The sequence below is a fragment of the Choristoneura fumiferana genome, chromosome 10 (assembly GCF_025370935.1).
Source record: "Choristoneura fumiferana chromosome 10, NRCan_CFum_1, whole genome shotgun sequence".
In the NCBI taxonomy this organism is placed as follows: Eukaryota; Metazoa; Arthropoda; class Insecta; order Lepidoptera; family Tortricidae; genus Choristoneura; species Choristoneura fumiferana.
In genome coordinates this window covers 18,432,952-18,449,698 of record NC_133481.1, presented here as the reverse complement: position 1 = coordinate 18,449,698, position 16,747 = coordinate 18,432,952, and the positions used below count along the sequence as shown (strand labels likewise).

Genomic DNA, 16,747 nt, shown 5'->3' with positions numbered 1-16,747 from the left:
GAGCTTTAATTAAATAAAGTTTTAATTTGGTGAGCAAGCGCGTATGTTTCTTTCTATATAGATCTTATACAGCTCCTCTACTACCAGGCTGAAAGAACACGCACAAATCACACAAACCCAATTATCACCACCACCACACTACACTGACGCGTTTCGAACTTAATCAACATCACACATTATACTCAATCAATATTAGACATGTCAAACATCTTGGCATGGTGATCGGTTGTGTTGCTCTGATGATGAAAACACTGCTTGACGAGAAAAAAATCGCAACACAAAAATAAATGGATTGCCAGTTAATGTCATTTTTTCTCCCACTATACAAAAGTAAAAACATATAGCCGCTTGGCAAATAATAGTAGTTTTAAAATAGGCAAAGTTGCACCGAATAGGCAATGTTGCAGTATTTTACGTTACCGCTCAGTAATAAAGATAGTCGCCGTAAAATGTTTGTTATTATACGCTTCTACGGCTGTTAGAGAACTAAAATTGAATTTAGCAATGTTAGAAGTTATTAAGTGCCACGTTATCAGTTGAGCTTTCGCATATAAATGAACTTTAATTGAGCTCTCAGTTAGGTAAATTGTTTTATTGCTTTATACCTACGTTCGTTTCAATAAATTGAATAGACGAGGGTTTCCGTGATTGTAATGAGTTTCTTGATTAAATTATAAAACGGAGACAAAGCGAAATAAAATTGTAAGAGTGCTCTTTAGGTCTCCAAGACTCGCTAGAGAGGCTAGAGTTTCTAAAATTAAAAAAAACGTGGAATTGATTTGAGAATATTCGGAATAACAAATACTTTTTAATTAAGGCATGGAGGGGCTAAAAAGTGGGAGGTCTAAAAAGTCGTGCCAGCCGATGGCCTTTGACCAGGCCTTTTAAGCATAGGATCGCTGTTTGCTGTAATTTAAGTTAATACTTATCTGAAGTTTTGTAATTTGACGTTTGTATACTGTTTTATAAAGTTCCTCTCTATCTATAAAACTATCAAAGAGCACCCACGCACCAACATTGTTGGACAATTAACGCCATCTATCGTTAAAGTGACGCAAAGGCAACGCAAATCCGACAAGCGGCTTAGTTGATCCGCCGATTACATTGACGGATTTATAGTGTATCCATCTAACGTCGCCCGAGAGAGAGAGAGCTATGTGTATTTGTGTCTAGCATTATATTTATTTGACACTTAATCCTAATCCTGATTAATTTACCCTGTCATCGTTCATCCAGTTTTCTAGAACTGTTACCCTACAAAGGCAAAACGTACGTACGCACGTAGAACTTTTACCCCACAATGGTAAAAAGTACTTAGTTTATGAATCTCGAAAAAATCTGCCAGCGATTCGGAAAAAACCTCCGTTGAGAAGAACCCGGCAAGAAACTCAACGAGACGGAGAACTTAAAACAGATCTTCAGTGTTATTTAATAACATACAACACAAACATTTAACATAACATTTTCATCAGGGCTACGTAGACGTAATGATAAAAACTGAACCCTTATATCGTCCTGTACTACTAAAAATCGACACATGAAAAACGAGTGACTGAGAGAAAAGATGCTGATGGAAGATTTGGTAGTATATTTTTTTATGAACACCCGGGTAAAGTCGCGCGGGACCGGCTACGGTACGGTATGGGCTAATTGATTAAAATTAGGGATGAAATATAATATAACGCGAAAAAGTGTTAACACAAATTTCATTTGAAAAAGCGAGTACCTTTTAATTGCTATTTTATGTTGGAAGCATATTATGTATTGTATGTATGTATATTTATATTTAACATTTGTATTTATCTTCATACTCGTATTTATTGTTTTTATTTCCGTCACCTACTTTTAACGTATTCTATATGTATTAGTTTCTGTACCCAAATGGTTGACTGGAAGAGTATGCAGTGGAATAAAGAATATTTGTATTGTATGTTTGGATTATTGCAATAAAACGCATTTTCCGTCAAAATATGCTAAAACTCACCTCGCAGAATATTTTTGGGATCATATCTTGAGAAAAACTGCCGATAATTATGCGTGTGTCTAGTTCCTGGAAAGAAAAAAATGTTTTAGTAGTGTTTTAGACCTTATGATCGTGATAAAAGATTTTTAAAACAATGCCCTGGATGACACTAGATAACTCGCGTTAAATATACCCCTTAAACCCTTTTTGATCAAAATGTCTAATTTTCAATTGGTCTACGCGGCAAAATACCTAAACAGTAAATCATCTAAAAAGCAAAATGTCTGCTAAGAAAAATCCCTAAATTGCACTAATACCTAAGCAGTAAATCGTCTGAAGGTAAAAATTCTTGTAAACAAGGTGCCTTAAATTGTTTTGGTATACTTCAGCAGATGGTTCGATTCAGTTCTATTAGTGGATTTTAATCTCACTCTCGCTGTTCCGCCGCTGCCTCGCTCCGCTCCAGTGGAAAGGCATCCTAATTAATTCTAAACTGTAACTTAACACAAACTATCAATGCCACAGGACTTTCAATGCTAATGTATATTAGATGTAAAGTTTTTGTATAAACGGTGAACAATTTAGGCATCCGATTTAAAGTTTTCTAATCAACTGAGCAAACTTCGCAGACCGACTAAGTCTATTGATATAAAATACAGCGATTTGTTGCTTGTTCTTTTCAGCGTTCTGTAGTCACAGAATACTGTTTTTTTAATGTATTAGCTTATTAAGTGTCTCATTGCTGGTGCAGGATGAAGGTCCCTTTTTTGCATACGTCTCTAACTTTCACAAATTTTTGGCAACAACGGTTAATGATACAAAATGCCGTATCAATACGGGAGGTGGTGTTGAGCGATATAGTTTTCCGTTATGTTATCAGTTATATTCTATCGTGGCCTTTTTAATATAATTTCATCAAAAACATAAATGCGAAATGAGAGGCAATTAAGAATATGCGTCGTAGAAAATCCTGAAAATCTGTGTAGAAAATCCTGAATTTTATAAGTTACATACAAGAACATGCGACATTCTAAAATTAATTTATTCAAGGTGTAACCAAACGATGATCCTTTACTTAAACAGGTGGTAGTGTTGTTTAAACTGAACGACTTTCTCCAAGGAACATAAGTCGAAAAACGATAAAAAAAAATCGCCTTTCCATAGTAAGTCGGTCAGCCAACCAATACATTTTGTATGGGAGACTGTTTTTTTTTCGTTTTTCGACCTATGTTCCTTGGAGAAAGTTGTTCAGTTTAAGCAACACTATCACGTGTTTACACGCCTCCTGTGATCATCGTTAGGTTACATACTGTATATGTATATCAATTAGTATTTATAAAATGTATTTATTTCACTTGGTATGTAATTCAAGTTCAAGATTTGACTTTTCGAGTGTTTCTAAACAAACCGAATGTTAGAAAAGTAATGCCTAATGTTACATAAAATAATTACAATATAATATAATAAAATATAGACTATACGGTTTTACGTATAGTGTATATTTTATTATTCTAGCCAAGTCAAATATTGTGCGAATAATTGTCTTTAAATAAGTTATGATATATTATATATAAATTAATTTTAGTTTTTTTTCATCACACTTGCTCGTAAACAGTGTCAAAACATGCAGGCTACCTTGGTTGCAACCCCCAAATAAAACCCTCGACCTTAATGTTCTTGTCACGAAACCCGTGGTCGGTAAATGAATCATTGCCCGTACAAATTTTCTTGTCATGAAGCCCAAGGTCGGTAAATGAGTCCGTGCTCGTACTGATGGTGCTCCCCGTGCGCGCGCTGCTGCTGGCCCATACCACAGCCCATACGCACACGCACGTTGCAGCGCATGCTGCGGGAGGGGGAGGGGGAGAGCGGCGCTACCAAGAGCGCAGCCTAAAGTATCGCCAATATTTGGGACAATTATATTTTTTCTTTTAGAAATATAAAATTTTACTCGCAAATGTGATGAAAAATATCGTATGTCGCACGGGCGGTACTAGAATTACGAACATCGACTCATTAAAGCCCTCAGTCTTCGACTTCGGGCTTCTAATAGACTCTCGTTCGTAATTCCTTATTTACCGCACTTAAGACACAATGTACTATTAATCAGGATAAACGTGAAGGTATTTCCAATGCGAAGTACCTTCAACTGTTGGAGCTGTTCCTTGAAGTCTGACTCCGCGAAGGTGATGGAGGCAGCGCAAGTGATGTTGGCGGCCTCTAGCTGCGTCACCAACTCGTTCACTGCCAGCGAGTAGACCTCCTCGTTCTGAGAGAAAGCTGTCACTGTGTCCCAGCCGAACTGTCTGAAACAATCATTCAAGACGTTGAATTATTCTGCAAAAATGTATCAAACTGACATCTCTGGAGATGTCCTCGGGATATAAAGTGAAGACGTCCTGTACATACATAGAAGTCAGTCCTCAATGGACTCAATAGACTCAATATCACGGGACAACTCTCACCAATTGACCTAGTCCCAAAGTAAGCTTAGCAAGGTCCTTAGTGTAAGTTTTCGGCGGCTTGAATCCACCGTGAACCCGCTATACCCGTGATACTAGCCTATTGCTAACTGTGCCCTTAGTGTAAGTTTTCGGTTACAAAATACGTCTCGATCGCGTTCGCGTTAAAATCTAAATTTGTATGGAAACACGAACATCGCAAACGTTCCGCTAGAGGCGCTATATAGCGGGTTCACGGTGGATGCAAGCCGCTTCCAACCGAGGCAACTGGAGGTCGATGGAGGAGGCCTATGTCCAACAGTAGACGTCCTACGGCTGTTTTGACGACCGGATGGCCTAGTGGTTAGAGAACCTGACTACGAAGCTTGAGGTTCCGGGTTCGATTCCCGGCCGGGGCAGATATTTGTATGAATAATACGAATGTTTGTTCTCGAGTCTTTGATGTTCAATACTCGTATGTATTTAAGTATGTATTTATCTATATAAGTATGTTTATCCGTTGCCTAGTATCCATAGTACAAGCTTTGCTTAGTTTGGGACCAGCAGGGCTACTACGAAACTCGAAACTCGAAGTTGGTGTCGTGCGGTCCCTCTGACACTTATATAATTTAACACGAGAGCGAGAGGGACAGCACGACACGAGCTTCGAGTTTCGAGTTTCGTAGTAGCCCTGTAGGTCAATTGGTGTGAAGTGTCCCATGATATTTATTTATTTTATTTATTATTTATATGATGTCGTTTTGTTATGAATACAAATATTCTTTATTGATCACCAAAAGCAGTACAGAGACATTACAAAAATATAAAATTCAGGTAGACAGTAGGCGATCTTATCGCTAAAAAGCGACCTCTTCCAGACAACCAATTTCTCAGAAATCAATAAAATACTTAAGTTACTTTTTTCAGTGTATTTTTCTGAAGCATTGTTTTTTAAAGTATTTTTTTTAAACATTGGAATTTTAGTATTATATAAATAGGTTAGGTTTTTTTTAAATGAAGAAGTAACGGCGGTCCAGTTGTTTCGATAGTACCTGATGAATGCGATCCTGGCGGGGTTGTGCGAAGAATCGGGCGCCACCGTGCGGCAGAAGAGGGGAAACTCGGAGCGATCGCTGAGCGCCGGCGATGTGGAGCCGAACGACACCTGTCAAACAAACTGTCACTTAGTGTCAAAGAACAAATACGGTATTTGACAACTCATATCATATCCTTTTATTATGAAAAGACATATATTGCCAAGGTTTAGCGAAGAAAAAAAATGATTTGGCTGAAAATTGAATTTATAGTGATTTTGTGAAATGTCTATAGTATACTCATCTCTTTCTAAAATAATTTTCTCTATGCAGTTGCTGTGGCGCTACTGCGTCTGTAGCCACTAGAAAGTAAGTATATATTTTCTTTGACTAACCTTGAATTTCAAACCTTGAGATTTTATTCATTTAAAAACTGTTATGAACTACCTTTTTTTTCAATCACACAGCCGCGTTGACAAGCTTTCATTTATGAAATCATAAAAAAATAGTCGAATACCGTATTTAGCTAAGTGAGATACAAACCCTTGGTACAAACGTCAAAAATATTGTGATTAACTATATAATACAGCCACATTACAAAGTGTCTCGACAGTCGCGTATTGTGGCTCTCGACCAACCATATCATCCACATAAACAACCGTCTGTACTCTCCTTTCAAACGTCCTTACTAACTCGATTCCGAAAACTAACCGAATACCTATCCTCGACTCCTGTCTGAATACCAGACCCTTTCCCAGCCCCTGTGAATTCAACCCTGTTTATTATAGCTTTAGAGTTGGGTTTAGTCCTATATTAATCTCAAGCTCAGATGTTCTAAGGCGAATTCCATTAAGACAGAAATTTGCAGGACGGCCGTGACGGTTGGAGATGAAGGTAAAGGTTCTGTCCACTGGACCGTATCATACTACTCATATAGAAACCGATATGAAATAACGAAACAAAACGAATAAGTTTTCGTAAAAGAAACATTTTTATACAAACTTTTTTTTGTACAATAAAAAACTACTAAGTTTCTTGCGACCGGCATTATAGGGGAGGTCTATGTCCGACAGTAGACGTCCTACGACTGATATGATGGTGATAGCCGGTGCCAAGGTGTCCAAATTTTTAGTCTCTGGTGGAAACATCGTGTTTTCATAGCTCGGAAAAAATTCGTTCATTAATTGCTGGTATCTTTTTACGTATTTTCTTCCTTCCCTTCTTCCATTCTTTCTTTGTACTTACATACCTGCACAATATTCCAGTAGGGCACGATCTTGGCGATGCTCTCCGTGACTTCGGAGCAGGCCGACCCCAGCAGCATCACCATCCGCGACTCCCGCTCTGTATACAGCGCGTGGAAGAACCGGTCCACGCCTACGCCTGGGTCGCACTGCCCACAAAATAAGTTAAATTATATCATCAGGCATCGAACATATAAATATCTACACAAACATCAATTTTTTTTAACATTAAAGTAAAACCGACTCCTAAAAATAAAAAAATGGAACCGACTACAAAATCCTTGAAAATATTTTACTAGCACTACCTACCTACTAGCAGGAATGGAACAATAGTCGTCTACCTCAACTACATACTAATGGGTTTCATTCCATTATTAGGTTCAGTTTACCAAATGATACTTTCTGAATGTAATTTTTTATCTTAATGCTAAAAATGCCAATATCGCCATAGGTGTGCCTATAAAATTTGAGGTTTGCCCTCGACTTCCCTAGGATCTCATCAGCAGATCTTAACTTGGTGACAATGGGACCACCTAAGAAGATTACCATTTCGAATAAAAAAAGAATTTTGAAAATCGATCTACAATTAACCTGTCCTCTCCCAGAGGCACAAATTTGTGCCCAAATTCCTTTGATCCTGTTATCCTGGGAGATGACAGATTAACGGAGTAATTGGCGAACATACATAAAAAAAAATACAAACATTGGAACATAGAACCTCTTCCTTTTTTGGAGTCTGTTAAAAATGCGATAGTTTGTGCCAATGGCGTGGCGTCAGATATTTCCGTGGTAAAGCCGAAGCAAAGATCGTTTACATCTTCCATAAACTCTGTATGTCTTGTTGTTCTATTTTGAAAATATTGGGCAAGCCGGTGGGAATAGGGTTCTACGGACGCTTCGCCACTGGTTTGTGCGTATGTTTGTGTGTTACTTTATCACGTTACACCAGCTGGACGGATTTCGATGAAAATTGATATGTAGATAGCTGGATTTTGAAAATAAGATAAACTACTTTTTTGTCCGGATATCCTCAAAGGGTTGATATGTAACAATGTGAAACCCCAACATTTCAATCATAATGTCTAGATAAATAATAATTCAAGTTTCTCATACATATATAACCAATGTTACTCTTTTCGGGCAAAGCAACCCGAACATACCTTGTTTCATTATTTAAAGTTAAATTTTTGAGTTGTCATTTAATTTAATTTAAAATACTCAATTAATTTAGTTTTGACTTACTGTCATTTTATTTCGTTTCATTTTACTGGATTTGATTTATTTGGAATTTATTTTTTTATTTATTAGGCACTTTTAGGGGCTGTTTCACCACCCATTGATTAGTGTTAACTGGCGGTTAGGTGTGATGCCGTCTCTATTTGTTTTGTTCGAATAGACGGAGACGGCATCACATTTAACCGTCTGTTGACGCTAATCAATGGATGGTGAAACCCTTAAGCTTTCAAACTATCACCTACCGAAAATCATAGTACCCACCTACCTATAAGAATTATGTTACTAACAAAATAAGCACTTAAAAATTCGGAATAAAATTCATTCGTTCATTTATTCACTCATTCTTTCATTCGTTCATTCATTCACTCATTCTCTCATTCGTTCGTTCATTCACTCATTCTTTCATTCGTACATTCATTCACTCATTCTTTCATTCGTTAGTTCATTCGTTCATTTTCTTTCAATAGTTCATTCATTCACTCATTCTTTCATTTGTTCATTCATTCACTAATTCTTTCATTCGTTCATTCATTCACACATTCTTTCATTCGTTCATTTACTCATAACTTCCTTCATAAAAATGTAGTCGCTAACACTACGTACTTTAGTGTCGTTAGTGATGAGATGCAACCGGTAGCCAGGCAGCAAGGCTCTCTGGTTGACGTGCTGGACCGCGAGTTGCGCAGCCGCAAGCTCCGACGCCCCCTCGGCGCGGGGGGACTCGCCCACTGACAGCTCAAACAGCCCCAGAATGGACACGATCCGGTTTGACGTGGACTTTGGGAGTCCTGCGGAAGAATAGGGACAATTTAATGCATGAGAGTGATGCTCGGGTACCTACACCAAGGAAACAAAGGCGCAAGTCAGAAGCCACACAGAAGAGACGTGGGACGGGGGAGCGTCGCGGACGGGGCGGACGCGGGGCGAGGGCGTCTCCGCCTCGTCTCTTCTGTTTTTTATTATGAAAGGGAGGAAAACGAGCAATGGGCACATCTGATAGGAAATGGAGCAATTTATAATTTGAAGACGCGTGAATCTTTAAGATCTTTTTTTAAGGAAACAGATATCCTAACCCTGCCGTCGCTTTATGTTTTTGAAATAATCATGTATGTTAGGAGAACATATGTGATTTTCCCACTAACGTCGATAAGCCAAAGGCTACTAGAAACACAGAGAAGCTTATAGTTCCATCTTACAGACTGGCTAAAACCAAAAAGTCTTTTCTGGGAAATTGCATACGTTTTTATAATAAAATTCCAAAAAATATTATAAATGAAACGGATACAAAATTCAGATCTATTGTCAAGAAGACATTAATATCAAAGGCGTATTATAAAGTTATAGATTATATCATGGACAGGGATATTTGGAAATAATTCCGATCCGCATTAGCGATCCCTTCAAATAGCGAACCTACTGTGTTAAAAACAAAGCTGTGTTAAAAATAAAGTTGTGTTAAATACTTGTGATGTATACATGTCATTTAATAATATTGTAAATCTGTTTTAAAAAAAATATATATACCTCGTTGAGTTTCTTGCCGGATTCTTCTCAGCAGAGGTTTTTCCGAACCGGTGGTAGATTTTTTTTGACATTCATAAGTGCTTGTTGTAGCCTAAATTGAATAAAGATATTTTGACTTTGACTTTGACTTTGACTTTGAATGAACACCGCTGCCCATGAGTACCAACTACTCAACTAATCATAATGAATGGCTAAATTAAAGTTCTTAACATTTAAATGAAAACGTTCAAAATAAGTTCTGCTATATACCGTAATACCACGCTTTCAAATATTATGCTCGTATCAGATAACCGAAAACCAATAAACCGCAGTCCTCTGCTGTTTGAAATGAAAATGTACATTTTAAACTGAAATGAATTAAATTCACATTATTTCTAGCTAGATATTAGCAACGGCTTTGCATTCGTGAATCGTTGCATCTGTCAGTTGAAATAAAATTACGGAACTTACTAATAGTACATTATTTCAGAGGCCGGGAAAAACTCTACCAGCTGATGATGATGACAATTCCAACTACGATGTTGATTATACTATGCGGATTCTTCTCAACAGGGGTTTTTCCAAACCGGTGGTAGATTTTTTTTTGACATTCATAAGTGCTTGTTTTGACCTAAATTGAATAAAGATATTTTGACTTTGACTTTGAATATTAGCCAGTTTGTTTGTTTATTTGCTTCTTTCTCGGATATTTGGGCTTGGGCTCTCTGGAAAGAGAGGAGGCCTTTATCCAGCAATGGGACGCATCTTGACCGCAGCTGCAGGGCTAGTACGAAACTCGAAACTCGAAGTTCGTGTCGTGCAGTCCCTCTGACACTTATACTATTTAATACGAGAGCGAGAGGGACCGCACGACACGGAACTTCGAGTTTCGAATTTCGTAGTAGCCCTGCTAAAACGATATGATGTTAGGAAAAAATGGTTAACGGATTGTCTTGAAAAGGCACGTGTATAAGACCTCAGATTTCTCGAAAGACAGGACCTTTGATTGAATCACTGTTGACGGCATTTGATGGAAATTCGAGTTGATTTCCCTTAGATACGATAAATTAATAACTGTCTCCTTAATGAGGCCGGTTAAAAATGACGTTATCCGTAAATCCAGGGCTCATACAACGTAACGAAGTGAGATTTAATAGATTTAACAAGCTACAGCTGAAGGTTGCTACAGTCAATAAATAAAAGCAGTAGCAATACTGAACAAAATAATAAATCGTTGCTTTAGATGGATAGTGTCACAACTAAAAAACATTTTTTTTAGGAGAGCCGTTCAAGAAAAAAAAACTTAAAACATCCTCTACTTCAGGGTTATTTCATCATTTATGATACGCCATCTTGGAAGGATTTTTTCTCGCGGCAAGTCGCTGGTGGTTGTATTCTTTACGCGCAAATGTCGCAGACTTGTTAAGTTTCACAGTGGGCCTTGCATTCCAAATCAATCTCCTCGTCAGGATGCTGCCGAAGAATCGAATTAAAAGGAAACGAAACGAAGAATCTCACTAACAAAAATTTTAGTGAAGTAACATAGGCCTAAGTATGTACATATTAAAAAAAAACGAAAAATTTTGTTTGTACCTAACGTGAAGATTGTCTCCCATTTTAAAATAAAAAATAATAGTTATTTGTGTCACAAAAGAGCAAAATGGTGTATTTACGGCGAGGGCGTACATTGAATCCAGAATGTAGCGAAGGATTCTACAATATCTGATAGATCTACAGGATCTATAGTGGAATCCTGAGCGTAATGAGGGATTCAAGTGTTAACGCCCAAGATGAAAATAATTTTGCTCCCGAGTCGCTCATGTAACTTTTCATACCGAGCATTAAGAAACTTGAAAAAAAAATCTAAATATTATTAAAGAACAACCAGCATATAAAATGACGTGGCTTTCCAATTATCAACTTAAAAAAATGGCATTTGCAATAAAACACTTAGAAAAGCCTTGAACAGAAAAGTTGCACTTTGCTCCCTCTCGTCAGGGAGGAAAAGTTACTTTTCTGAAGGAGAGGTGTGAAAAAATGCTTTCAGCATCGGATTCTAACGATTTAACTAACTGAACAAACATAAACTAACGACGAACAAAAAATCTAGGAGGGGCAGGCAGCGGGCAAAAAAATGAGGTGGTTAACTTCACGGACATCATCAAAATCACTAAATTTACTCATGTACATAGCTTAATCTTAATTTTTAGATATTTTTAATGTGACGAATATCAATGTTATAAGTCATAATTGTGATTAATTTATTTTAAATTATTCATATTAATATCAAAGCCGTTAGAATTCCAATTATAATCTTCAATGTCGGAATAAAATAAATAAATTGATTCAATAGATATTAATCCTTGTTGAATAATCGACAGTCCTGTTCCTGTACCACTACCATGAGTTTACAGTGACTGTACTTTATAGCGACGGCGTAAATTATTTGTATGGAGAATTGTACAGCGCCTCTACAAATAATATTAGTACGGTCACTATACACCAGGGCTTGTTAACGTTACCAAATTTACATTATAAGTAACGTTACGTAACGGTAAAATCGTAAAATACCTTGTAGCTAGTAAAAGGGCTTGTTAACGATACCCAATTCACATTATTCTAACGTTAAAAAAGTAACATTACTTCAATCGGTAAGTTTGGTTTTTAGTTTTTCCATGACCATGAGATTTAAAATGGACTCAAAACGTCGGAATCATTATTATAATCGTGAATGCTTAATATAATCCGTAAAAAATAGCAATTCTCAATTATTTTTTGATACGAATTACATATACAAGCACATACATATCGTTTTTGAGTAGATTTAATAGCATAAACAAATGTTCTGATTTAGCATAATGATGACCAGGGACGCCGCTATAATGTAAAAGTGAGAAGTAATCTTTTAACGATACTCTTAAATTAACGTTAACTTTATGTTAACCGCTTATAAGAGTGACGAGCAGAGTGACGTTTCGTACGCGCTTACGATCGGACGTGTCATAATGGCCTCTAAAGTCATTAAGTGCAATTCGTGTAACATAGTCATTTGCGAAGTATTAGCTTTCATACAGAACAAGCAAAATGTGATGGACGCAGACAGTATTGTGAAGGTGTGTTCATCGGCGTTTTCTCCGACTGAAATTGCTACTGCAAAGAGTTTACTGTTTGAAACACTGTCGTCTAAACAGAGAAAGATAGTGAGAAGAAGCGACGGGAAAACACTGCGCGACCTGAACGATGTCATTTCAATATTTAGAAAGACTGAGCCTGAGGAACTGCCGTCATTTGTTGCAAAGGATCTGCATCGTTTACCACCACTGACCTTTGATCACGTCGATTGTACCAGGTTGTTGAAAGACATTTTAATACTTTAAAAATGAGATTAGCACCATAAAGGATACCTACGTAACGGAACAGCAGTTGAATGATATCAAAAATGAAGTCTTAAACCTAAAACAAGCATCACTCGTAAACAATTTCGAGTTCAATATCAACCGAAAGCGAGGTGGTGGTGGCATAAAGGATAGTTTTTATTTGAATAGTGGCCCGATTGGCCTTGGTTCGTTTGTAGAAAAAAATAGGGAGGGTAGCTGCAGCACTCCGAACAGCGAAATTGAAACAACGGACAATGTCGAATCTGCAAACAGAATGGTGCTATCTCCGTCACCCCAGCAAAAACCGCATACGCCTGAGAGGGAACGCTGCTCCGTTAAGGCAAAAGAACCGACATTAACTGATAACGCATTTGTGCATTCATTGGAGGAGGGAGAAGCGCAAATTCATGCCAAACCAGTTGGTGGCGTATGGCCCAAGTTACAAGTGGCAGCGGGTAGTACGAGCACCAACAGCGGAAACACGACCGCGAACAAGTCCGATTCTGACTGGAAATTAGTACAAAAGAAAAAGAAAAATGATCGACTGAGGGGTACCGAAGGAAAAGCAGAGATACGATCGGATGGAAAGTTTAAAGCTGCTGAAAGTAGAACTCCATTGTTGTAAACAGGGTTGACAAGCAGACAAGTGGGGATGATATCATAGAATACATTAAGGAACACACCGGCGTATTGGTAGATCTGAAGAAAATAAATATTCGGAAAGAAAAAAGATACGACGCTTATAAAATCTTTGTACCACACACTAAATTATCATTATTCTTAGACGATCGGTTGTGGCCGAAGGGAATACGATTCCGACGTTTTGTGTATTTTGATCGAAATACATATCGCAACAATAATCGCAAGGACAAGATTTCTGATATGAATAAACCTTTTAAATGATGGATAAAAGTGATAACGTTAAATTTTTATACCGGTAAAAATTATAAAAGTAACGGTACATCGTTTAATGTTAATTACGATTTAACGTTAAATCTGTTCTGTTTGACAGAGGTAACGTTACCAACTTTTTACCGGTATTTGAAGCCCTGCTGTAAACTCATGGTAGTGGTACTGTTCCACAGTTATTATGTATCGCAGAGCGTTATGGTCACTGACTCTATAATACGAAGTGCAAAATTCGAACTTCATAGGTACCTATCTTGCCATCCCGTTGACGCTTATAAGGTGGGCCCTGTAACAGGAGCAAAAAATTAAACCACAACTTCCACTCTTCATCTTTAGCTTATTCAGTTCTACAACTTTTGAAAATAACATGTATGATGATTTTTTTTTATAATTTAAAGTTTAATTGGACCAGCAATGTATTGCGAAATCCGTCATTTTGTTACGTGACAGGCGATGTCATTTAGGCTATTGGATGCCGTACATTGAAAATACAATTTCATTTGTTTGGAATAAACATAATGATAAAAATACTTTATTTTTGAAAGTTGCAGAACCAAAGTAGATCCATTTGAGTAGCAGAACCTGTTTTGATTTTTGCTCCTGTTACAGGGCCCACCCGGTATACTACTAATATTATAAATTTCATCATCATCATCATCAGCCTATAGCAGTCCACTGCTGGACATAAGCCTCCCCCAAAGAGCGCTATTGCGCCCTGTCCTCGGCTAGACGCATCCAGCTGCTACCAGCAGCCTTTCGCAGATCGTCGCTCCACCTGGACGGAGGGCGTCCTACACTACGCTTGCCAAGACGCGGTCTCCACTCAAGAACTCGTTTACTCCAGCGGTTGTCGGTTCTTCGACAGATATGACCAGCCCATTGCCACTTAAAAACTCTTTTTATAAATGTGAACTAATATTATACAGATAGCTTGAGTCCGCGGGAAGGACATAAGCCGCGTATCCACTAGAGGCAGCCTCGGGCCGAGCGGCTGCCTCGCTCCGAGGCCGCGTAAGTGGAGACGCTGCCAAAGGCACGGCTCAGACTGAGGCTCCTTTGAGCACGGCCAAAAAACCGACAAAATATGGCTCGGCTCGAGGCTGCTCGGCCTGAGGCTGCTCTAATGGATACGCGGCTATAGGATAGATTTTATCCCAGAAAATTGCAAATTTCTCGCGGGATAGCGATAAAGGAATACTACGCGGATGGAGTCGTGGGCAACGGCTGGTTATTTAATAGAGAGTGAGAGGGACGGAACGACACGATTTTCGAATTTCGTAGTAGCCCCGCTGATAGCTGTGTCGACGGGCGCCGCGGTAATCGGCTCGCTGTCACACCGTACCACTCCACAGTCGATTGATATGAGGGCTATCGCGTATGAATTCGCCGCTAGAGGCGCTAGTGTAGCGTGAGGTCTCCGAAATGTCAAATCTCATAGTTTTTGGGTGAGCTACGCGGGTTTATTAATAATTAGAATAATTTTGTGAATATTTTGCATTACCTGAAATTAATTATGGCAATTATGCGTTACGGGGCAATGAATGTCTGTGTTTTGAGACAGTTTTGTCTTTCAGAAACTTTTGTCTGACCCTTGTTTCCGAACAAAACGGGATTACGCAACACTGTGGTTGCTAGATATTTTATGGTACGGTATAATTTTTTTGCTACACATTTAAAAAAATATTAACATCATTAACTAAGAACAATAAAAAAACAAAAAAAACTAAATCTTACAACGGGTTTGAGCCCGAACTTCCAAAGCTGTGGGTAGGGTAAACTCTAACCTTGTGCAACTAGGCCAATCTGCTCTTTGATCATCGAGAGCGAAATTAACAAAGACTTCTGTTTACAACAAATAAATAATAATAATAATAAATAAATAATAAATATCACGGGACAATTCACACCAATTGACCTAGTCCCAAAGTAAGCTTAGCAAAGCTTGTGTTATGGGTACTAAGCAACGGATAAATATAATTATATAGATAGATACATACTTAAATACATATTAAACACCCAAGACCCGAGAACAAACATTCGTATTTTTCATACAAATATCTGCCCTGACACGGGAATCGAACCCGGGACCTCAAGCTTCGTAGTCAGGTTCTCTAACCACTAGGCCATCTGGTCGTCTAAAACAAATTACAAGCATGTGTGCGAAAATATCTCAGTCGAAACTGCAGCGATCAAGTGAAAGTATTTTCTAAATTAAAATACATCTGAAACTTGGTAGGATATATCACAAATTTCACGCTATTGGCGATATATACATTATTTTATAAAAATATCCACGATTTCATTCCTAAAAAAAAAAAAAATACGTGGAATTTGCACACTAACGTCATCTACTGTCGCTGTAGTGCCTAGCTGACCGTGACAAGCGACCTTAAGAACACCATTTAAACGAGTTTTCAAGAGCAACTCCAATCTAATTACCAGTTCTATAAACAGGTACATATCAATTTGTTGAAGATGATGAAGAAGACGATTATTTATTAATTAAAACATTATATTTCCATAACAATACGAACTAAGACATACATATATCGAAAGACAGCTAAACTAGACATATTCAAACCATAGTTAAAGTGTAAGCGGCCAATATAAATCTACAAAGGTTTACAACCTCAACACGCCTCCTTAGATTTATATTTTAATATGGCAACACTAATTAATATTGTTAAACATTGCAAGTATGACAATATCAAATCAAGTTATATTTAACAATTGCCTGAATTTAAAGAATTTAATGTTTCCTAACGCTTTGGTAAAAATATCTGCAACGTTATCTTCCGAATCAACTTTAACGATATCAATAGTTCCATTCTTAACATTCTCGTGAACATAATGATAATGCACTTCAATGTGCTTCGAATTCTTTGTGAAATTACCATACTTAGCAATAGCTACAGCACCTGAATTATCTTCATAAATGTTTACAGGAGCATGAAACGTTATAAAAACATCATCAAGTATACTACGTAGTAAGCTTATTTCAGTTACAGCTTCTGACAACGCTATGTATTCAGCAAAAGTG

At 37.7% G+C, this 16,747-nt stretch overlaps 1 protein-coding gene across 1 annotated transcript in view; it reads right to left on the bottom strand.

Annotated features, from left to right (window-relative positions):
- GABA-B-R3 (gamma-aminobutyric acid type B receptor subunit 3) overlaps positions 1 to 16,747 on the bottom strand; it is a gene marked incomplete at its 3' end in the record, with an annotated part of 284,881 nt that overhangs the window by 24,341 nt on the left and 243,793 nt on the right. The window contains exons 4-8 of the mRNA XM_074092960.1: positions 8,522 to 8,706; positions 6,688 to 6,831; positions 5,457 to 5,569; positions 4,107 to 4,269; positions 1,985 to 2,050 (exon numbers count right to left, since the gene is read on the bottom strand). Coding sequence (XP_073949061.1) covers positions 1,985 to 2,050; positions 4,107 to 4,269; positions 5,457 to 5,569; positions 6,688 to 6,831; positions 8,522 to 8,706 — 671 coding nt within the window. The remainder of the gene's footprint in view (positions 1 to 1,984; positions 2,051 to 4,106; positions 4,270 to 5,456; positions 5,570 to 6,687; positions 6,832 to 8,521; positions 8,707 to 16,747) is intronic.